At 47.0% G+C, this 24231-nt stretch overlaps 1 protein-coding gene and 1 long non-coding RNA gene across 3 annotated transcripts; one reads left to right on the top strand and one right to left on the bottom strand.

The window, feature by feature from the left end:
* The first annotated feature begins 201 nt into the window (after window positions 1-201).
* On the top strand, window positions 202-17008 carry LOC133496540 (uncharacterized). The gene is made up of 7 exons (XR_009793810.1): window positions 202-324; window positions 3416-3464; window positions 3587-3644; window positions 5405-5468; window positions 16232-16340; window positions 16447-16506; window positions 16874-17008. It is a non-coding gene; the product is annotated as an uncharacterized LOC133496540 (long non-coding RNA).
* lrfn5b (leucine rich repeat and fibronectin type III domain containing 5b) lies at window positions 15561-24180 on the bottom strand. Of its 2 annotated transcripts, XM_061812243.1 has the most exons (7): window positions 23513-24174; window positions 23019-23247; window positions 21994-22168; window positions 19638-19977; window positions 16849-17149; window positions 16030-16318; window positions 15561-15978 (listed from the first exon to the last, which is right to left on the bottom strand). In XM_061812243.1, the coding sequence occupies exons 1-7, from the start codon at window positions 24172-24174 to the stop codon at window positions 15614-15616; spliced, it is 2361 nt and encodes a 786-aa protein (XP_061668227.1). In that variant the 3' UTR covers window positions 15561-15613. The 2 variants fall into 2 exon arrangements, with proteins under 2 accessions (XP_061668227.1, XP_061668226.1); XM_061812242.1 differs by having other exon boundaries at window positions 15561-16318; window positions 23513-24180.
* Between the last annotated feature and the right edge of the window lie 51 nt (window positions 24181-24231).

Raw genomic sequence — 24231 nt, 5'->3', positions numbered from 1 at the left:
ATAGTTGAATTTTTTGAAATCGGGAAATACTTGTAAAGTGTTGTTTTGAAATTTGAAGGTTTATTTTTTTCTCAATTTGTATGATAGCTTTTCTTGGTCTGTTTATTTTTTTCAGATTTATTTTCAAAGATTTTTTTTTTTTTTTTATTGGAAAGAGTGCCATTTTTCCACTTGTAAATTCGCTCTTGCTGTGCTCATTCAGCAGGGTTGTCTTCTTCATGGCCTGATTGTAGCCGTTTGCGTGCAGTCCCTGCCCTCTGCTGGCCACAGGTGTAACTCCACCCAGGAACTCTCCTTGGTGCTGCTCAATAATCTCTTCGTCATGTGAGTCCAGAATAAATATTTAAAGTGTCTCTCACGCATGAAACAGGCAAATTTGGGAAGCCGAAACACGCACAAATGTCACAATTTTGGGGTCAAAACACCCCCATGTTACTTGAGTACCTAAACTGAGACCACACAAAGGCGAGCGTGTGCTGTGGGAGCTCGTGCAATCAAACAATCAATCTATCAATCAATCAACCTATCAATCAAATACTGCCCATGTTTACCTGAACCTTTTGACTGATTATGTACCGGCACAATTAGATGATTTTTAACCACGTTTTGAAATTTTTTCCTGCAGTGCATTCGGGCCAGTTTGTTTGTGGGTTTTCAAAGGAAGATATGTATTACATTAGCTTAAAAAATGTTTTTTAAAAAAATAGTGTCAACACTTCACGTAGAACAAATATTTTCTTTTGCGTTTGCGATACTTCTATTAAATTATAGAGATTTTCAGACACCCTGTATTATATTAAAAAATAAGCATTTCACAAGTCGGCATAAAATGAAGAAAAATCTGGATGAAAACAGTAAAATGTGAAATATCATTACTTTTTTTCCAAAGTCAAATGCTCACATTAGAGAAAACAATAGTGCTTCTAATATTTCCCCCCTTTTAAACGAATGGAGGTGTTTTTTTTTTAATTCAAATAAAACAACATAAAATAACATTCGGTAGTTGAACAGAATGTACATAATTTAACTGCATAATGATTTATACGTTGCAATTCCTTCTGGTGTGCCCAGTTCGACCACCAGGTGGGGGTATAAGACAGTCATGCAGAAAATGAAGAAAAGTTTAACTCTACTGTCAGTAACTCACTGATCTACACTAATGTTAGTCATTTGACGCAGGAGATAATATATATATATATATATATATATATATATATATATATATATTGTACTGTGAAATTGTCTATGTGTGGCTGCACTGCTTGTGTTCAAACATCCATTCCAGCAACACCACCACACGCGTTCTATTTGTTAGCCTGTCTGTTGTTTCCCATTATGCTTCAGTATTAAGCTAGCAGAGAGCGACATGGTTTCAACCTTGGCTATAGAGTCCATTTAGCTTAATGCTAACAAACATTGCAAAACACCATAATTTGGCTAGCAAATAGCATCAATGTGCAATAGATATTTGAACACAAATGGTGGAGCTACACGCGTAGACAGATAATATACCAACACACTCCATAATTACAAGCATTTATTCTTTATCCACTGCAGTGTACAACAAAAAATATTTCAGCTTACTGGGGAGTTGGGACCACCTCCGTATAGTTGTATGTATACATTATAGTGCCACCAGGTGGCAGACCATAGGGAGCATCACAATCTCCATTGAATTCATCCATCCATCCATTTTAGCAAGGATGCCCAGACTTCCCTTACCCCAGCCACTTCATCCAACACTTCCGGGGGGGATACCGAAGCGTTCCCAGGCCAGCCGAGAAACGGAGCCTCTCGAGCGTGTCCTGGGTCGTCCCCAGGGTCTTTTTCCGATGGGACGTGCCCGGAACACCTCACCGGAACATCTTGGCGGCATCCGGATCAGATGCCCCGCCCACCTCATCTGCCTCCTGTCAATGCGGAGAAGCAGCGGCATCCGCACTGAACCCCTCCCTGATGGCCGAGCTTCTCTCCCTATCTGTAAGGGAGAGCTCGGCCATCCGGTACGGGGACTCCGGGATCTTGTTCTTTTGCTCACAACCCACAGCTCGTGATCATAGGTGAGGCCCGTCGCAACGTGACAAATTGAGAGGTTCCCCTTTCGACTTAGCTCCGTCTTTACCACAACGGAATGGTGAGAGACGCAATCCCCCCCCTCCCCCTTCTTGAAAAAAAAAAAAAATAGAAATTGCATTTAAAAGGCACACTTTGCCCTCTGTGGAATTCCACCGTTAGGTACCGAAGAATTAAGATGCCCCCCCCCGCCCCCCACCGCAGGATCGCTGTTTTCTTGGTGTGAGTGACAACGGCAAGGGCAGAGTAAATGCTCTACTTGTTATGCAGCTGCAGTCTGTCAAGGCTCCAGCAGCTGCTCTCTTTCATGCGTTTATTTCATTAGACCCCCCCCCCATCTCACCGACCCCCCCCCCCCCCTCTCTCTAATCCCTTTGCGCCGTGTTTACCTGCGCCGTAGTTACTTGCATTCGCTGCCTCTGAGCAAACGCACGGTTTTCGCTCTCTTTTTCCCTTCCTCTTTCCGTCTCCCAGATACAAAGACGGGCGCACTTTGCCTCGTAAAGGCGGGATCTTCCACTACGGCTCTTGTATTGGATGTGATGGCACGCTGCAGAGGTGGAGAATAATCATAATAATAATAATAAGGCGGCAACAGCTTGATGAACACTTTCTTGCCCTTTTGTTATGCTGGCGGTATTCAGTACAAGATGTATCAAACTTTAGAAGTCCGGTACATGCTCGCAACTGACATGTAATTGGGTCACATTTTTACTGGGCGTCATCCATCCATCCATTTTCTAAGCCGCCGGGATGGTTAACATGCAGTAGAATATTTATATATTAATTCATTTTGTATTCATTGTTTCATTTTCAATTTTTTAGAGGTTTGGATTTTGATCAATTTCACATTCAATATTTTATTCTGTTTTAGATTTAATTTGACGTTTATTTTTGTGTCCATTTTATCATTTTGTGTTTATGGTATTTTTGAATCATTTTCCTGCTTTTATTATAGATTTATTTTATACATTAAATATAGCTTAATGAACTTGAAAAAAAATCATTTTATTTCTTTAATTACAACAAATTTCTTCATTTTGTACTGTATTTTGTTCCTCTTTGTATTTCTATTTGTAATTTGACTGACTTAATATGCTAATAACGTCCAATGGAGGCGCCATACAGTACAAAAAATAATAAATAAAAGAGTCTATTTATGTTCTGCGTGTTTCCATGTTAGTTAGCAACCGCGACGTATCGTGACCATACTTGTACCTCAAAAACTTAAAAGCCACAATTAACTGTCATAAAAGCAAATAATAATAATAATAATAAAAGAATAAAGACGCGTCAGCATCTAATATAAAAGCAGTGACCGCAATCTGATTGCATCGTGTAGGTGTACCTAATCAAGTGTCTTTCATCACATCTTGGAAGGGCGTAACAAGGTAAGACCACCCCCCCGAACCCCCACTTTGCTCCCTCTATTAATTTTTATCAACTTCAACCTTTTCTAATATATTCAATTGTTTTCCTTTTGTTTGTTTGTTGTTTTTTTTTTTTATCCCAGCACTGAGGAACGCGGACGGCCAGGGTTGCTATTTCCATGCAGAAAACGCGTTGCCAAGGTAACAGGCGAGCGCGAGAGCGACTCGGCGCTTGTGCGCGTACGCCGCCGACAGGTTTTTTTTTTTTTTTGCTGGGCGTGCGCCGTCGCTCGTTACACATCTGATTGCTGCCTTTGAGTCGTCGAAATGTCAAGGCCCGTGTTTTTCCCCCTTCTCTCCCTCCGTCGCCCAACTTGTAATTCATCCGCCGTCGCCGTCGTCGACGCGCGTTTCTTCTTTTCCTCCCGTCTTGCTTGCGCTCATTTGCAGTCGGCGTCCGGTCCCCGCCGCCCGATTTGTGTCGCCGTGCCGTAATTAAAGCCCCGCAATGAGGCCCGGTGATATGCGACGCCGCAGCGTGACCGCCGGCGCCGAGCGGCTTTGGCCACGTCTTGTTTTTTAATCGGAATAATTGTTTTCCGAATCGCTAATTAGGTCATTCCGGCGACTCGCGCAGGCGCGCGCGCAGATGTGTTTGGCGGCTGGTGCTTAAGCCGAAAAAAAAAGGGCCCCAATCACTAAAATTATTCATTAAAAAAATGAAAAAGTGTAGTATGTCTTCCACTAGTATTTCAGTATGAATAAAACGACTTCACAAAGGAGGCTAAAGGAAGCCATAGTGGATATAAAGTCTACACACCCCTATTCAAACGGCATGCGTTTGTCGTTTACAAACTAAGAGACTGTGAAGAGTCATTCTTAAACGTGTTTCCACTCTAAGTTAAAGTATATCATGTATGATTCAATTCCAAAACAAATTAAGAGCGAAAGGAAATATAAACAACTGAAATAATGTGGTTGCAAAAGTGCACACACCTGCTTAGAAATGGAGATGGGGATGTGTGCAGACTCACATTCAAACTCGTGTTTAATGGGGGGCAGGACACACCTGCAACCATTTAAGGTGCCTCTGATTAAACCCATATAAATTCAGGTGGGAACATATGTACAATACTCCCAATGTCCCTCAAATATCAAAACACTTTGTGGAATTGATGACAAAGAGGGTAGTTTTCTTTCTTTTTCTCATTTTTTTGGCCCCATAGCTCAGTGGTTAGAGCATTGGTTTGGTAAAAACCAGGGGTCGTGAGTTCGTATCTCACTGGGGCCTCAACTCGCCAAGAGGGGTTGCGTCAGGAAGGGCATCCGGTGTCAAAACTGTGCCAGACAAATATGAGCGTTCATCTGAGATAACGGGACAAGCCGAAAGAAACTTTATATGATTGAAGAAGTAAATGCACTGCAGCAATGAGCCCACTTTTTACCATCCAGGGCAAAAAGGGCAGACGCCTGAGCACCACTTTGGGTCTCTCTATGCACGTGCCTTTGCCGAGGACATTGCTGAAATAATTTTTTTGGCTCGTTTGAAATCATTTGTTGTCTTTGTCAGCTGATTTTTTTGGCAATTTGAAATATCGGCCGACCAATCGGTCAGAATCTCGAGTCTACTGTATGTACTCGGGCGATAACATCTGTTATCTGTTGGGGCTTTCGCCAAACTATCTTTCCACGATATCGACCACTGCTCGGCATCAGCCGCCTCGTTTCGCCAGACCCGATTGCAGGATTACAATTTGCGCCAAATGACACGTGACATTAAGTTACATGCCTCGCGTTTGTGCTGGTTTTTTTTTTTTTTTGGACCACATCTCCAATTGTGCACGGTGCGCCGATCAGATAATGAAGAGAACGCCGGATGCGAGGAGGTCACTTTACCCCGCCATCCGTCGATGTACGCGTGTCACCTGTCTATTTCTGTTTTTCTCTCTGTCCCCGTCCAGCCCAAAGGCATCGTCGACCTTTTCCGGGGATGAACGCTTTGTACCGCTGCCGCCGCCCTGGGAGGTGAGCCGCTGCATCTGCATTTCAAATTCTCCTTCAGCCCGTGTCGCAATTTAATCAACATCCGCATTGCAAATACGGCCGCCTGTTTGATCAGAAAGTCGTGACTCACCATTCACAAAATCGCCGGCTGACAACTTCGTCTGTAGAGTCTACAGAAGAAAGAAAAATAAATCTGAGGGTGATCGTGTAGTTATGAGATGTAGTTATGTGAAATTTTATTCCACCGTGCCGCCAGAAATCACACGCATCACGCAAAAAAACAAAGATGTCTGCTTTTGCGTTTGACCTTTTGGGCTGTTTGTGATGTATGAAATATACCAGACAGTGCCTACGCATCACTGAATCAAAAAATGTCAGAAAATAGCTAATATTAAAAACATATAATAATCTTCCGGCGGCACGGTGGCTCAGCTAGAAAAGCGGTGGCCTCACTGTTCTGAGGTCCCGGGTTGAATCCCTGCCCCGCCTGTGTGTAGTTTGCATGTTCTCCCCGTGCCTGCGTGGGTTTCCTCCCGCATCCCAAAAAGATGCAACATGACTTGGACACTCTAAATTGCCCATAGGTGTGATTGCGAGTGCGACTGTTTGTCTCTATCTGCCCTGCGATTGGCCGGCGACCAGTTCAGGGTGTACCCCGCCTCCTGCCCGTTGACAGCTGGGATAGGCTCCAGCGCTCCCCGTGACCCTTATGAGGATAAGCGGCCAAGAAAATGGATGGCCGTATAATAATATTCCATGGTTCCAGGGTGGAACGCACACAGCAGCGTCCTCAGGATTCTGACACATTTCTTAAAGACGCACATTCAACACACTATGTACAGTAATTACACTTTTATAAAACTGTTTAATTCTTTATATTCTATTTAATTGTATGATTTCTCCCTGTTCATCCTCCATTTCACTCCCAAGCTGCACGGGACAGCGGAAGATGGCGGACGATCACGCCGTCGCTGCGAGGGCCGCTGCTGACGCGCGTTGGCGTGTTAGCCTAGCGCGCCCCAATTAGCGTGACAGCTGCGTTAGCGACACACTCCACAAGCACACTTAGATGAGATCAGCGCCGGCAATAAATAAGATTAACACGCACAAAAAAAAAAAAAAAAGACTGAATTGGTAATCCTGTGTGATCCGGATGATGTAATCCCCCGGCATCTGTGTCGATTGCTGCTCCGTCGCTATGCCGTGACTCAGCATTTGGAAGAGAACCGCGACCCGCTTTTCCCGACTCCCTTGGCAGCTTCCCGTCGTCTTTTACGCTAATTTGTCAAACCTGTTGGGTGCAGGGAGAAATTCTTCCAAGCCGTCCGTCATACGCTAAAACATAACTACCGTGTGGACGCTTGAATGGCATCGGAATTCAAATCCTGCCTGTTTTGAACACGCAGACAAAAAAAAAGGTCAATTCCTATTTTGATGAGGGGGGGGGGGGAATGGATAATACAAGAGCAAAAATGTACAGTTTACCTTTCCTCAGACTGCTCCAGCTACACTTACATGTTGGAGATTATCTATTTTTTTTATTCTATATGAAGTAAATCCAATGAAAGTAACTGAATAAGGATGCTTATGATGCAATGCAAGTTTGGAGATATACGATAAAAAAAAGGGGGTGTGCCAATTACCCTGCTCTTGAGCAGTGCTCCCCAACCTTTTTTTGCGCCGCAGATGGCTTTCACATAGATATGCAAGTAGCCTATCATAGACTTCATCTTTTCAAGCAGCTGTTTCGGCCAGTAGCGATAAGGCCTCGCTGAACTCCTCGTCCAGCCGCTAGACAGGCCTGAAGCGTTAACAAGATTAGCATAAGCACTTATGCAAAAGTCCTAATTGCTAAAGTGGCTTTCAACGCAACGGATCCCCCGTTCCTTGCTCTCTTTACGATCTCCCAACATTTGGACAATCAATGAGAGCTCCGTCACGGCCGAGCACGGATGTTGAGCGGACCACCCGGATGAGCCATTGCCGCTATCAGGCAAATGCTCGCTAATGGCGGCTGGCTGTGTCGCCCATCTGTCCACTTTGTGATTCCCGACGTTTATTAAGCCAGGGCGCATGGTTTTTATTTTTTATTTTTGTGTGTGTGTAAAATCTCACAAGACACTTCCAAACAAAAATGTCACAGAAAGTATCTCTTGCCATATTGCAGTTCAATTTTTGATGATCTGCATGGCAGATTTATCAATACATATCTAATTCTCTATCAGGGACTTTTTGAGTAGATCTTGTTGTTATCTTTTTTTTTTTTTTCTAAATATTTTTTAAAAATGTTCAAGTGGCCTGAATTTACTTGAAAAATGTCTTCTGGTTCAGAGCGCTTTGTTGCACCCCGCTGGCATGCCGCCTTGGCTCGGCCGGGCGACTCCCCCGTGCTCTCTGAAGGCAACCCAGAGAATCCCGAAAAAAGCTCACTCGCTTTGCATTTTGGCTCTGTAGAAAATCCTCTTTTTTTTTCCTCTCTCTCCATATAACAGAATTGCACCGGCGTGGCGAGGCGGCGCCAGTCGAGCGGGTTGCTCGGCACTGTTATTGGAGCGGAAGCCGTCACAGTGGGTGCTCAGTAAACAAGGCGGTGCACGTTGGAGTTGACGATTCCATTTAGAACTTGCAGCATGGATGAATGCGTTTTTATGTTGTGGAGGATGGCTGGACTCAATCCTGGTCCTACATACTGAATCCAACCTTGGTCCTAAACCTTAAACCTAACCCTTATACCTAACACCTAACCACAACACTGACTCCAACCCAAAACTCAAACCCTTCATCTTGACTCTCAACCAGCGGTCCCTGAACCTGACCCCAACCCAATTGATACCCATTGTCAATTAAACCTAACCCTAACCCTATTCAGTATGTAGATACAAAATCCAACATTGGTCCTAACCTAGCGCCTAACCACAACACTGGCTCCAACCCAAAACTCAAACAATTAATGTTGACTCTAAACCAGTGGTCCCCAACCAGACCCAAACCCTAACCATTTTTCATTCTCATATAAAGCCCTCACACTTTGTTTCTAATCATAAACCCTAATCATAACCCGGACCCCATGCCCCAGTCCTCACCTGAACCTTTGCACAGCAGCTGCAGCTCCAAGGTTGGGACACTCGGCATTGCTTTAGCGTCGCAAAGACGACGCAATCTCAGTCGTTTTTGAGTAAACGAGGAGGTCCACGTTGGAATTGACGATTCCTTTCAGAATTTTCAGCATAGATAGATGTTTTTTTTTTTTTTTTTATGTGTGGAGCATGGCTGAACTCAATCCTGGTCCTACATACTGAATCCAACCTTGGTCTTAACCCTTACCCCAACCTTATACCTAACGACTAACCACAACACTGACCCCAACCCAAAACTCAAACCCTTCATCTTGACTCTCAACCAGTGGTCCCTGAACCTGACCCCAACCTAACTGATACCCATTGCCAATCAAACCATTTTTCCTTCTCATAGAAAGCCTCACCCTTTGTTTCTGATCATGAGCCCCAATCGTAACCCAGAACCCATTCCCCAGTCCTAAGCTGAACCCTTGCACAGCTTCTACAGCTCCACGGTCAGGACACTCGGCTTTGCGTTAGCGTCGCAAAGACGAAGCAATCTCAGTCGTTCCTGAGTAAACAAGGCGGTCGCCTTGCGAAATGACCATTTCAGTTTCCCCTCCCATCCTTCTCGGAGCCCAGACGGCTGTTTTCCCAGAAACAGGAGTCACATTCACTATTAATGAGCTAGGATGTTCATCCTGGACCCATTTACTCTTTTCAATAATGCATACTCCATCATAATTGCCCGTGCATATTTTGTTACGCCGCCACCTCCGCCCCAATGAGTGGGGGGCGGGTATTTTGGTGGCCCCAGGCGCTCTCTTCGTCGCATACTCCCGGGGACGGGCAAAACAATGTTTTCACGCGGGAACGGTAATGAGAGCGCCTGCTGCAGGAAGATAATGAAACGGCGGCCGGCCAAACGGCGCTAAAATGCGCTTTTGATGAAGTATTCCTATTACGTGGAGGATTCAAACGGCCTCTTCAGTTTGTTCTAATAGGCCCGCCGATGTATTTAAAAACAAAGACGGCGGCACCGATCGGAGCCATCGGCACTCCCTTGGATCGTGGTGATGGCCAGCCTGGCCCCCATTAAGGGATTCGGGCCGTCATCTCAAAAGCGGCACAAAGACAACGACAAGCTTATTAAAGCAGAAATGGATTTTAATTGGTGGAGGAGCGGAGGTAGGAAAAGACTGTCTGATTCAAATTGGATGTAGGGGGGGGGGGTGTAGGCGGGACGCAACACTAGTACTACCAGAGTACTAACCTTGGTCCTAATTGTAGCGCTATATAGATCCTATAAGGTGAATAGAAAGATTTGTTTCACAAAAATAAAACACACAATGGCTGCGAATTAGGTACGACTCAATTATTAAACTGTTTTCCACAGTTTTTGGGGGGACTTGGCTAAAGCAGCACCGCATGGCACACTGAAATCCACCATAAGTCGCCTCTCGCCAACTGTACAAGAACTTGAACGTACTCACTCATGACAACGGTTATCCGATCCAACCGTGATGTGCAGTTAGCAAGCTCGTCCCCAAAAATGCATCTTCCTATCTGATTGTGCGCTGGTGTGCCCACTTTAGAGTGCCTCGTTGTCGGCCGTGAGTGTGTGCGGCAGAGCGAGGTGAGCGGAAAAAATGTTAAAAGCTGACTTTCCAGCAAGCGGGTGTACGGGTTTCTGTACGCGGCCATTTAGAGTGCCTCGTTGTCTGCTACCAGTGCATGAATTAACTTGGATAGAAGGCTTGCGCCTGAGGGGGTGGGAGTGTGAAAAGTTATACATGACAACCAGCAGGCTGGTGTGGCCACTTTAGAGCGCCTCATTGTCTGCCATGAGTGTGTGCATGCCATGCAACGAAATGCAGCAGAGTGAAGAGAGTGGAAAATTTTTTAAAAACTGACTGTAGGCGGGGTTCTTGCAAGCACAGTCATTTCGAGTGCCTCATTGTTGGCTACGAGTGCACGAATGTCTCGGAGAGAAGGCGCAAGACTGAAAGGGCGGGAGTGTGGCAAGTTATACGTGACAAGCAGCAGGCTGGTGTGGCCACTTTAGAGCGCCTCATTGTCTGCCATGAGTGTGTGCATGCCATGCAACGAAATGCGGCAGAGTGAAGAGAGTGGAAAAAATGTTAAAAACTGACTGTACGGGGGGCTTCTTGCTAGCACAGCCATTTAGAGTGCCTCGTTGTCGACAACGAGTGCACGAATGTCTCGGAGAGAAGGCGCAAGAGTGAAGTGGCGGGAGTGTGGCAAGTTATACGTGACAAGGAGCAGGCTGGCGTGGCCACTTTAGAGCGCCTCGTCGTCAACTGCAAAATATTCTCACCACTGGAGGCTTTAAGTGGATAGCTCAAAAATATAGTTGCGTACATTTTATATATAATATATATAAGCATAAGGCATCCGAAATGTGGCGCAAGGTCGCATCCATTTGTCTGATCCGTACTTCTGATATTTGATTGACAATTGATTTCTGAGGAGGACGTGGTACAATCCGACGGTGGAGAGAATTCCGGGCTCTTAAACGTGTCCGCCTCAAGTTGTTGCCATGGCGATCTTCACCTCACGCTGAGGTTGCAAAAGCCCGCTAACGCTCACTGCTTAGCCAGCTCTGTTGGAGTCGGCCCCTTTTGCTCTTTTTTATTTTTATTTTATTTTTCTTCTACAGCTTTGCTACAGCGCTGGGTGTTATATTTCATTAGCTTGCTGTCACCATGGAAACAACCTGTGGGAGGGGGGCACCACTCAGTATTCAAAAATGCGTTTTTACGTTCCGTTTATGAATTGATCTCATTTAGTAACTTAATGCTATAAAAACAGAATTAAAAATTGTAAAATGATTTTTTGCTCAAATTTAATGTAAATAGAAATTTTTTTAATGACACATTTAACATTTTTAACTAAGATTAATTTAATTACTGCTAATAATTAGTTAATAATTGTACATTACATAATTTATATTCACATTGAATATTTCTGACTTAATAATTGTTTTATAGATCATACAATTGAAAAAATAAGTAAAAATATATATGGTGGCTGAAATAATTTTTGTACAATATGAATAAATGAAACTATTGGTAAAATACTATTTAATGTACTTTAAGATTCGTTCCTGAAATTCACTCTGCCGCAACTCCTGCTTGCCCCCCCCCCCCGTCCCAATGCCGTCACCCGAATAAGGTCGTCTCCCCCCCCCCCTCCCGTCCCCGCCTTGGGCGGCTGCCCTGATGCGGCCGAGCCCGAGGCTGCAAACGGCGGATGCGCAAAGATGTTCCTCCTCCTCTTTCTCGTTCCTTCCCTCTCCCCCTGTGGCCTCTTTTTTTTTTTCCTCCTCCTCCTCCTCGCCGTATTTGTTTCGCAAAACCTTGTCTTTACGCCCCCCCCCCCTTTATTATTTATGGGCACCTCTGGCTTTCTATCACCAAGAACAAACCGAGGCTCTGGCCAGGCTCCTTAGCATTTTAATTAGCCCTAATGAGCGCCTAACGCTGAATAAAAATGGTGGAAACCAGCTGGTACCGATGAAAGTGATACTTTGTCGTACATGCCCCCCCCCACACACACACACATCGACACACCCCGGATGACTGTACATATGATAGCCCCCCCCCCCACCCCCCTTCTCCGAGACGCCCTACTGCGAGAAGCAGAGCGCACGTATGAATCAATCGGGCAACATCCGGCGCCCAAAATACACAAGAGATGAGCTCATGTTGATGTCGCGTCGCGGCCGCCGCCTCGGTTCAGTATTTGATGGATACCAGGCTACACTGGGATGCGGTCAAGTTCGGAAAGGTCGGTTCTGGTCTTCCAGCGCCGACCGTAAGCCTCGAGCCAACCGGGCGACGCGGTGAACTCGACCGGTCTGCCGACCAGCTTTCTAGTTTTGCCGCCATTAGAAACTGCATTGCGTCATCGCAGATGGAAAAGCCAATCGAAAGTACTCATGAGGCTTCATTTTTTAAAAAAAAAGTACTTTCTAAGTGTAAAGCAAGTAATTAATACAATACAGTCCCATAAAAAGTGTGACATCATTACCAGCAAGCTCTTAAAATATCCTCTCTTCTTCTTTGTGGCTGTCATCTTATTTCTCGACAATCGCGCCATGTTTTTGTGGTTCAGTTAAAAAGTATATATTGCAATGCACGACACTGCATGTGGAGCCTCAAAACCTGACGCAAAGTTGCAGTTTTTCCGGTGCTGCGCATCGGTAAATGTGCAGTGCTCAATCGCTTGAGTCGCAACGGTAATTTTTGCGCAACGGCTGGGTTGCGCGTGACGTCACGCTCGCTCGTCCGGGTACTTGATGTACTTGTCCGTCGTCATCGTGCCAGATTTTCGTTGCGTCTCCGGATGTGGAAACGGAGACATCGGGAAGCGATTTTTCCGCGTTCCGAAGATTAGATTGCGCGAAGGAGAAGATACGATGGAGTTATCGAAAAAACGGATCTGAACGAAGCTCGAGTACAGGAGGCAAAGAGTTATTTGAAAATTAGAATTGTTTTGTAAGCGGTAATCGTGTATTCCTCGCATTGGGATATTCTACTTCGGAGAAGTTTTTCAAATCCTTTGAAAGTACGTCGTTGTGCAGAGTACACGGATCGATCTGTCCATATCTAGCTTTGGCGACATCATCGAGAGAATTCAAGTAGCCGGAAAACGTCCGTCGCTGGCCGCTTACACATGTGGACGTTGCCGTGGTGATGTCGTCTGTAGAAATGGCGGCGACGATCACGTGATTGCAACCCAAGGACGGTCGAGTCATTCCAAGTCCGAACCTCTTAACGGAACCTGAAGGAAGCGCACTTGCGTAACAACCCAGCATTTGCGTTTTTTTTTTTTTTTTGGGGGGGGGTGTTTAGAATTCATCACAAACTACTGAGTCACATTCTTCACATGAAAGTAAATTTTGGCGTGTCGACATGATTACGTAAGGGACGCGGACATCCCGCCAACGCACCCGGTAGGCCAAACCCGAGTCAGATCGCCATAGACCGTGGAAAACTGCTCTCAACACCCCCCCCCCCCCCTCCACCTCATCCCCAAAAGTAAAATCAACATACACTGCGTCGTACTGCCGTACCGGACATGCCAAGTGAAATGTTCCTTTGTATCACCGCTTTATTTATACTGTTAAACATCAAACAGAAACAACAGCAAAATCAAGAGCTGACTTCCCCCCAACCCCCCCCCCCTCCCAATTCCCACTTGTGCTTGTTCCTCTTACAAGTTAATTTACAGCAGCGTGGTAATACTCCAAGAAAGAAAAATGGGGGGGGGGAAAAAATTCTGTGGGTGTGTTGGAGGGAAGCATCCCAAATGTCTTCATTCATCCGGAAGTCGCCGTCGTCGCCACCCGTGCCCGTCGGGTCTTGACGTAATTGTGCCGTAAAAAGGGATTTGATCGATTCAAACCGGAGGGCGGTATCGGGCCGAGTCAACTTGTCCAACAAAAACAAACAAAAAAAAAAATGCTGCATTGTGCTGCGTCTGGGATGTAAAAGCACATTCATTATCTCAGCACACACACACACAAAAAAAACCAAAACTGCGCCAAGGTCACTCGCAGGCGAGTCCTCGTCTGTCTTTATCGTACAAAGCGTCCGGGTTACTGCATTCGGAATGACAATAAGGGTCGCCGATGGGAAGCCGTTTGGGAACTGATTCCGTATCCTTGCTCTCCAGCTGCAGGCCCGTGCACTACAATGCTCACTAGTACGAGGACAGGACGAGGACTACTTAGGTAAAATTTTGCACTAGCTGACATCTGTGTGCTACTAGGAAAACAACTGAAGGTGTTTACCACCAGAATTCGATGTGACTAGTAGCACACTGTCAACAGAGACCCCATAGCTCAGCGCTTAGACCATTGGTCTGGTAAACCGTGGGTCGTGAGTTCGTATCTCACTGGGGCCTCGGCTCCCCGACAGGGGTTGCGTCAGGAAGGGGATCCGGCGTAAAAACTCTGCCAAACAAATATGAGCGTTCATCTGGGATGTCACGCTCTTGCGACCCCTAATGGGACAAGCCGAAAGGAACTTTAAACTCCTTAGTAACACCCTGTCAACGGGTTCTCCAGTTTTTGCCTTACCGGTTACATTTAGTCGTCCGACTAGTACGCCGATAGGTGTCTGGTGTCTTAAGTGACAGAAGAGCCTCCGCTACGATGAAGGGCAAAGTTTACTTGGGGTCAACAATCCAGACCAACGGCGAGCGTGGCAAGGAAGTGAAGAAACTGGTCCAAGCAAGGTGGAACAGTTGGCGGAAGGTGTCTGGTGTTTTATGTGACAGAAGAGTCTCCGCTAGGATGAAGGGCAAAGTTTATTAAACAGTGACGAGGCCGGCCACGGTGTACGGATTCGAGACGGTGGCACGGAAGCAGAACTGGAGGTAGCAGAAATGAAGAAGTTGAGGTTCTTGGTCGGAGTGAGCAGGTTGGATAGGATTAGAAATGAGCTCATTAGAGGGACAGACAAAGTTGGATGTTTTGGAGACAAAGTTCGAGAGAGCAGACTTCGATGGTTTGGACATGTCCTGAGGCGAGAGATTGAATATATTGGTAGAAGGGTGCTGAGGATGGAGCTGTCAAGGAAGAGAGAGCGAGAGGAAGACCAAAGAAAAGGTTGACGGATGTTGTTAGGGAGGACATGAAGACTGTGGGTGTTAGAGAGGAAGATGCACAATGAACATGCGGCGGCGGCCCCTCACGGGACAAGCCGAAAGGAAAAGAAGAAGAAAAATGACAACAAAGAGAACGCTAGTACATGGGCCTTAGGCTGGATGTCAAGGATCTGGAATCAATTCACCAACGGCTCTCCGTAGTCGGCTTGTGTTATCCGCTTTGGAAAACGTTTGTACAGGAGCTCGTTTTATACACGTTGTGCTTCTCGGTCCACTCGTGAAGAAGACGTCGATCAGTTACAGTGTAGAAAACCAAAGTCGGCTCCGTAAACCCGCTTGTATTCCCTTTGATACGCGAGGGGGGGGTGCGGTCTTCGAAGCCCCCGGAGCGGCCGAGCGCCACCGCCGCCAACGAGGCGAGGCGGGCGGGCCGCAAAACCAGTTGAGGAAAAAAACAAGTCGGTAAACTCCGAATCATAAGGTGCTCTCCAGGAGCCACTCGGAGCGGCACAGCTTGGCGCGAGCCCGATGAACGTTTGCGGCGTTTTGAAGCTGCGGTAGCTCGCCGCTCATGGACAAGCTGCGCTTGGAACGCAGGCTGGCCCCCGTTTTGGGGTAGGCCACGTACAAGCGCTCCCTGGACGAGTCCGCGTTGAGGGAGTGTCTGCGATTGACCCTGACGCCCCCCGCGGGTACGGTCATGTACTGGCGAGGGACCTGCTGCGCCCTCGGGACCCTGGGACCCTGAGTCCATTTGGTCGGTTGGGCGCGGGATACCACGGGCGCCATCTTGGCCTCTGACGAGTTATTGCGGTTGACGTTGTTGAGTTGGACGTCCGCTTTCGCCTCGGCCCGCCGGATGTCTGAGGTTTTTGACGGGGCGCCGGCACGCTTTACCCTCGGGGCGCCGGGGGAAGCCGGGTGCCAGCTGTGGCTGGCGGCCGAGGTGGACACGGTGCAGTCGGGTAGGGAGGGTTTGGCGGCGGCGGCGGCATTGGGGGCGGCGATCACGACGGGCGCTCGCTGCTTGGACGGCTCCGGGGGCGGTAGAGCCACTCGCAGACACTCCTTGTCATTCTTCTCCGGACGCAGGATCTGCTTGGACAGAGATTTGGGGAGTCCGCAGCCCTGAAGTTGACCGTCGCTGCTCAGGGAACGAATGTCGCCCATCTCCAGAGCCTGTTGGGAAGGAAAGTTGCAGGTAGGGATAAGCGGCATAATCGTCCCATGCATACAATGCTGTCTATGTGCTGCACGTGGGGCCTTCTGTACCGGTAGCCAATTACATTTCAAATTCATCTTCACAGGGCCAGAGCTCCGACCCTCAATTTTTTCCGTGCTCTGATTGGCTGATCGGCGCAAAACTGGTGAGTATGATGTATTTTTGTTGTACCATAATTTATCAAAACATGCAATTAAAACCAATGTAATTGTTTTTGTCACACTGCATTCATTGAAACGTGTTGATATGCCCGCCTTTGCCACATGGGGGCAGTATAAGACATACAGCTATACTCTTCAGTGAGACTTTCGATTCCTCTCGGCTCATCATTACAGCACTATTAGTTGTATCAGATCATCAGTACAACACTAATTCTAGTTCTTCTTTGCAAAGGATAAAAAATATATGACAAGGATTACTGCAATATTGTCTGTCTACATGTATTCCTGTACCATTTCTGTACCGTCACTGTTCTGTTCAGACTCACCTTGTCTGCGTCTCCCTGGTTGCAGACTCGGTACCGCACGATGAGAAAGATGATAAACGCCAGCACCGAGGCCACGATAATCCCCCCGATGATGACCACGATGGTCCCGCCCAGGAACTGGGACTGCATGAAGTGGCACCTCAGGTACTGCGGCTCGGTGGTGAACTGAACGCAGCCGATGACCCGCGTGGCGGTCAGCGAGGTGACCTGGTCGTCGTATATGGCCAGCACGCAGAGGTCGTACTGCGTCCCCGCCGCCAGGTTGTTGACCAGGATGCTCTCGCTGGTCGGCGGGATCATTCTGGAACGAGGCGGATGGGACTGGTTTCGAGCAGAGGTTGACAAAGTCTGGCATTTACGCGATCAAGAGTCCTGCAATATTCGTTGCATTTCTCCTCAAAATTTGTCAACAAAATGCATTTATTAGTCATTTTTAAAAGAATGCATTCATTGCGGGCGGCATGGTGGGTCAGATGGTAAAGCGTTGGCCTCAGAGTGCTGAGGACACGGGTTCAATCCCGGCCCCGCCTGTGTGGAGTTTGCATGTTCTCCCCGTACCTGCGTGGGTTTCCTCCGTGTACTCCGGTTTCCTCCCACATTCCAAAAACATGCAACATTAATTGGACACTCTAAATTGCCCCAAGGTGTGATTGCGAGTGCGGCTGTTTGTCTCTATGTGCCCTGCGATTGGCTGGCGACCAGTTCAGGGTGTACCCGATGACAGCTGGGATAGGCTCCAGCACTCCCCGTGACCCTTGTGAGGATAAGCGTTGAAGAAAATTGATGGATGGATGGATGGATTTTTAAAATGATGCATTCATTGATTTAGTCTTCTTTCTTTCTCATACGTTTTAGAGTGCTTCCACTTTTCAGTTATAGTCAGTAAATTTAACAATTATTAATTACAACAATAAATAATGTAAAAAAATTAGCATTAAATGGCCTGGGAATAAAATGAATGTCATATTTTTGTCCATAATTGGTTAATGAAAATGTATTAAGCCATTTTTATTTTTAATTTTTTTCCCCCTCTATTTAGCTAATTAAACAATGCGTTGATTCGTTTATGCTGAACAATAAAACAGGCAAAGAAATCAAATGAGTCATTTTACGCCGGGTAAAGATAAATAATGAAGCTCAAGACCGCGTGACTATTTTATTGTTCAAATAAAAATGTTTGTTCAAACTCAATCCGGGCACGACCTGGGCCACGTAAAAACCAAATTTGACCCCCCCATCCCCCCCCACCCCGGATTAGCGCCTCATCAAATTACGCCGCTGATTGTTTGGGTTTTGACAGCCCGCCGCATCCCGGGGGGGCCCATTCGAGACGTGTCCGCATTTAATCGCCGGTGACATTTCATTCATTCTGGGCGGCGTCTTTTTTTTTTTTTTTCGCGATGAAAGGTTCAGCATCAAGGCTTCTGTTTATCTTTCTGTCTTCCTGCATCGCGGGCTCGTCACCGAAAAAAACGCGCTGTTGACTGCAACATTTTTGTCCCCATCCTATCATGTCCTGGTGATGAGCGTGCAAGCAGAGAGTGAAAAAGATGAAAGACGCCCGGGACGCTTTTTTTTTTTTTTTTATTAAACTTTTGCCAAATGCCGACTAGGCTGACGGCGCTTTCATCTTCATCTTAGTGCTGACATTTTTTTTTTTTTTAATTATTTTTATTTTTTTTTTTTCTGTTGATTAAGCATTATCAAGGCGGTAAATGGTACACTCCGGCAAAAGGGGATTAAGAGTTGAAGAAAGAGAAGTCAGATGCGTTGCGTTGGTGCTCCTGATGGGATTAACGGACACCGCGAATAATCGCAAAGACGGTCCGGTCCGGTCCCGGCCGAGGGAGGACCAAATACCCCGAGGGATTTAAGTGTCCTGAGATGGTAAAACGAGGGTCGCAGCAGTCTTAATAATAGGTTTGAGGTCATCTTAAATTGTGTATGAGTTTAAGATGAGGTGGGACTTGTCTTGAGCAAGGCTTGGCTCGGACTGCAATTAGACGGCCATTTAAATTGGAGTTTTGTCATTGGCATTTGCCAGTTCGTTGCCTTGAGTTAGTGAGTTGCATTCACTGCCTGTGGGACCCTTTGCTTCTAAGTCACAGCAATTGTCTGCCCTTTTGTTTGATCATGTCCTGTTGAGTTAGTTTGCTTCAGAGTGATCCAACCCTTGCTGTCTGTCTTTTGGATGCCGCCTAGCCTGGCGTTTCTGTGCTTCTGCCTTGTCGGACTGCTACACCGTGTATGACCCTGTTTCCAGAATAAACCACATTGAACCTTATGCCTCTGCCTCGAGGTCCTGCATTTTGGTCCGCCCCCGCACCGTTGGTTCACGACAGGACGCGATGCTCGTCAGAGGTTCTAGTTTCATCTCTCGGTTCCGGCCCGCCTGCGTGGAGTTTGCAGGATTTCTCTGCCTACTCTGACTTCCCACATCCCCCCCAAAAAATTGCACATCAGGCTAAAGTTAAAAAAAGCTAAATTGTCTGTCGGTGTGAATGGTTGTTTTTCTTTCAAAATGCCGTGCAATTGACTGGCAACCAGTCGGGGTGTAACACCGCGTCAGTTGAAACCGGCTCCAGGTCACCCGGAATCCAAACAGCCATTCACACTCGCAGTAGAACTGACGGACAAATTTGAACGTATTTTGGGAATGTAGGAAAACCCAAGAAGCTTCAACTTCCTGCTAATATTCAAGCTTGGATCTCCTGATTGGGAGGCAGACGCAAGAACCTCTCGTCCAACGTACTACCCCAGGTTCCCAAATATCTCCCCTTCATCCTCACCTGTACACCAGCGAGTCATCGTAGGTCCCGTTGTACTGGATCTGAAACATGCGGATGCCCGGAATGTTCCTCTGGAAGTTGAAGTGGACCATGGCCGAGGTGGACGTGGCCTCGGCTATGACCACTTTCTTCTCCTGGCCGGTCTTGGGGTTCCCCAGGGGCACCCCGCCGCCCGGACCCTCCGCCCCCGTCTTGGTCACCGTGGCGATGTCCGAAGACCCCGGGTCGGGTTCCCGGTCGGCGGCCGTGTTGTTGATGACGTGCGGCAGCTTCGCGATGAGCAGGTCCACCTTCTGCTGGGCTTCGCCGGCCGGGTTGGACGCCACGCAAGTAAAGGAACCTGCAAGGAGGTAAAATCATGACATTCGCGTCCTCGCTTCTTTTTTAATTGTAATTGGGATAAAAATAGTAAAATATATACGGTTTGTCATTATAACCAAACACATTTATAAATGATCTAAAATTAGACTTGAATTTTTTCATTTCATTAAAAGAATCGGCTTTTGAGCACGAAAGGAACCCCTCCCCTGTTCTAATCCTCAGAGTAGAAATGTGTTTATGTGCTTTTAAAACAACAGTGTTTAGGTCCATTACGGCTACATTTAAATGTATTTACAGCGAGCTTCATTTAGCACAAATGCGGCAAAGGTTGAACATTACCAAGGTAATAAAGAGTCGAGCCGCACTTGTTAAGTGGACTATTTAACGGCGCTACATCTCAGACGCTAAGTGTAAGAACACTGAGCGCCAAGTCAATAAATATTTTTAGTCTTTTTTTTTTTTTTCCCTCTTTAACCTGTTATTACGCTATTTTCCCACTGTATTAACGAAAGAAGACGCGACGTGTGAATTCGCAGGCAGGTTGAGGAGGCTGTTGTTACTTTTGCTAGCGAGTTAGGATAAAAGCTAGCTAACCTGTGATAGCTTGTTTTCTCAACCATCTCAAATTTTTGGAATACAGCAGTGGGTCGTTAAAAGTGTTTTTACCATTTGAACAACAAAGGCAGGACGCGTTGGTGAGTTTCGAGGTTGTGTTTACAAACAAACAAAGCGCTAAGAGGGTTAAACGGCAATGTGTTTACAAGCTTAGTATGCTAACAAGGAAGCTAAAACGTAGCTAACCCTTGGCAAGCCATCGTTTTACTTTTACTTGGCCATTTTCCTCGCTCACTTCGAAACATTTCAACATGTTCTGGAAGATGGAAGGCGAGCGATGTGAAAATATATTTTAAAAATACATAAAGTTGTGAGTCACAATTTAGCACATGCTAATGAGATCCAACACAGTAGCTGTATCCAATTAGTCAAATGGGATCATGAGCCTCGGTTCTGGGAAGTGTTGTTCTTTGTGTGAATGCCGATAAGCCCTTAAGTCATGCACAAAAAAAAATATTATATTTTTACTATTATTATTCTTCGGATATCTTTTTTTGACCTCAAACTTTTGTCAACTAAATCCATCTTCAAACTATAAAGCTCGTTCACCCATTCAGAGAACTACTACACTATCCTTTTCCCATGAGTTCTCTCTCAAAATCAGTTATTCAAATTAATGTATGATTCAACCAATTCCACTTTTTGCATTTTATTTTAATATTATTCGCATTCCCACTATTTTGTATTTATTTGTATTATTCATGCTCGCTAGGCTTACGGCCTCGCTTCCCTGAGAACGTCCGATCTCGTCAGATCTCGGAAACTAAGTGGGTTTGGCTCTCGTTAGTACTTGGACGGGGGAGACCACCTGGGAATGCCAGGTGCTGTAAGCTCCTCTCCCCGGCTAAAATGCAGACGGGTTGCGTCAGGAAAAGAATCCGGTGTAAAACTTTGCCAACCAAATATGTGCGCATCTAAGATGACACGCTGTCGCGACCCCTAACGGGACAAGCCGAAATAAACTTTATATGATTGAAGAAGAAAATCTACTGCAGCAATGGGCCCACTTTTTACCATCCAGGGCATAAAGGGCAGGTACTTGAGCACCATTTTGGGTCTTTCTATGCACGCGCCTTCACGCGCGTTTCTCGTGGCTTCCAAGCGACAAATGTAGCACAAAAGTCTGCCTTTGTCGAGGACGTTGCTGCAATCGATTTTTTTGCTTGTTTGAAATCATCGGTTATCTTTGCCGGCTGTTTTTTGGCCATTTGAACTATCGACTGACCAATTGGTCGGGATCTAGGGTCTACTGTATGTACCCCAAACAAATATGTGTGCATCTAAGATGACACGCTGTGGCGACCCCAAACAGGACAAGCCGAAAGGATAAGAAGAAGTATTATTTGTGCGTGCTGTGGTGTATTTTTTTTTTTTAATGGCTGAGCTCGATCATATGACCCGAGCGCTGTTCCACACCAACCTGAGTCCTTGACTGTACTGATGAGGATGTCCAGAGTGCCGTCGGCGTGCACGGAGGCCCTCGACGAGTTAGACATGAGGCGTCCGTCGGGGGCGATCCAGTGGATGATGGGGTCCGGATCCCCCCGAGCTTTACACCGTAGCGTCACGCTCTGACCCTCCAGGGCCCGCAGCTCCTGCAACAACGCCGGGCTGATATATTGACCACTTTTGGGCTTTTTACAGCTCCATTCCCCGTAAACGTAATCGACTATTGATCGGGGGTCGTACCGGTGAATTTGCGCGCCCGAGGGTGGCGCAAAGCGATAAATGTCCGGCGTGATGTAAAAGAGGCGTGAGATACGGCTGATCGTCGCTCGATGGGATCGTTTTATTTGGATGTTTGTCTCGACCTCATCGGCGTAATGGCAGCTCGAGCACAATACGGCAAATAGCTTATTACTATTTCGTCCACAAGCGGGATTCGGTACGCGCATACTAATTTTTAGGATCCGCTCTTGTACTGTGCACCGTACTGAAGTTGACTAGCGCGACACACAACACGCGTAACAAAACTATATCGTAGTACCTGATCTGTGAAGAAGACCAAGTGGAAGTAGTACTGTAGAAATACTAGTGGCGGTAGTCGTAGTAGAACCCCGACACAGCTGCAGTTTTGAAAAATGTCGTCGGGCCGTTGCTGACTTTGATTCCAAGGAAAATGCTAAAATTTAGCTCTACTGTATTGTTAATAGCGCGTACAGGTACATTATCTGTGGTGTTCCCCACACCACAGGATAATCGCTCAGTATCATCTTGTCAAGAAATCTGATCATTACGCCGTGGCTAAATGATCACAAGGGAGGGGAAAGTTGCTCAGATTTGCCGAAATGATCGGTATACAGATAACCCGCTTTAGCTAAATTGTGTCCACAGTATCAATATTTAACAATATCCCGTTAGCGCAGGGAAGGCCCGTGGGCTTTAAAAGTGTGATATTTGATGCGAGGCTACGGCGGATTAACTGAGAGTTTTGGGGGGTCACACCTGAGAGTGCCTTGTGATGAGCGGAGGCTCGCACAGGAACTCCTCCTCCGACACGGTCCAGAAATAGCGTCCGGCGAGGTGTTGAGGCGAAGCGCACGTCTCCAGGTCGTCCTCGCGTCGCAACCGGCGCAGCCAGAGCAGCTCGCAGTTGCACCGCAGCGGGTTCCCGCCGAAGCTCAGCGCGAACGATGTGGGCCCCATGATCCCCGAGGTGGCCAGGACCCCCGCTCTTTGGAAAGTGGAAGAAGTGAGGGACTCCGCTCGTATGACTTGACTCACATTCGACAGAGGCTGACAATTTTAGGTTTTGCTTTGCTAAAACTGATCAAAAACTAGCAAGATATGTCACGTGTCCTTTGACTTGCCGAACCCAAGTAATGCTTTAGCTCGGTTCGGTTGAAATGTATCAGGGACCCGGCTTGGATGATTTGATTTTTGCCACGGTAACTTGGGACTTGCTTGAAAGCTGAGACTTACTTATGGCTTGCGCTCACCTCTGGAATATCGGGTCCGGGGGTAGCTTCTGCAGCTTGTTGGAGGTCACGTCCAGCCTCTTGAGCTTCTGCAGGCCCGAGAAGGTCCCCTCGGGGATGTAGCTGAGCATGTTGTGGTCCAGGTTGAGCGTGTGGAGGCTGGACATTCTCTGGATGGCCACCCAGGGAACGCTTTCCAGGTTGTTGTAGGAGAGGTCGAGCTCCTCCAGCGCCGTCAGGTCGTTGAAGGCGCCGATCTGGATGTGGGTGAGCTGGTTGTTGTTGAGGATGAGGTGGTGCAGCTTGGACATACCGCTGAAAGTGTCGTTGGTGATGCGCGTCAGCCGGTTGCTGTCCAGGTGGAGCGCCCGCAGGTTCTCCAGGTCCTTAAAAGCGTGCGGCACGATTGTCCCGATGGTGTTGCGAGAAAGCGTCAGGTCCACCAGTTTGGTCATGTTGGCGAAGTCCTTGCGCTTGACGCTGGTGACGAAGTTATCCCCCAGGCGCATTTCCACCGTGTGGCGGTCGATGTTGGGGGGCACGAACAGGAGCCCCTTTTTGTCGCAGAGTGTGGCCAAATTGGGGTTGAGCATCTGGCACACGCAACGCTTGGGACAGACTTGAACCTTGTGGGCCTTGACAGCTGCACCCAGGACCATCAGATAGAGCAGAAGGGTCTCCATTGTCATTCACGTGCTTACGCCTGCAAAGATAAAGCAGAAAGAAACACAGATAGAAGG

The sequence above is a fragment of the Syngnathoides biaculeatus genome, chromosome 23, assembly GCF_019802595.1.
Source record: "Syngnathoides biaculeatus isolate LvHL_M chromosome 23, ASM1980259v1, whole genome shotgun sequence".
Taxonomy (NCBI): Eukaryota; Metazoa; Chordata; class Actinopteri; order Syngnathiformes; family Syngnathidae; genus Syngnathoides; species Syngnathoides biaculeatus.
This window is presented reverse-complemented; position numbering and strand designations above follow the sequence as displayed.

Excerpts from the sequence above, each read along its gene's own strand:
- lrfn5b (XM_061812242.1), bottom strand. The coding sequence starts at position 24,180 with ATGACAATGGAGACCCTTCTGCTCTATCTGATGGTCCTGGGTGCAGCT. Across the intron at positions 17,150-19,637 it reads GATGACTCGCTGGTGTACAG|AATGATCCCGCCGACCAGCG; the intron begins GTGAGGATGAAG and ends GCCTCGTTCCAG. Across the intron at positions 16,319-16,848 it reads ACCAGGGAGACGCAGACAAG|GCTCTGGAGATGGGCGACAT; the intron begins GTGAGTCTGAAC and ends CCTTCCCAACAG.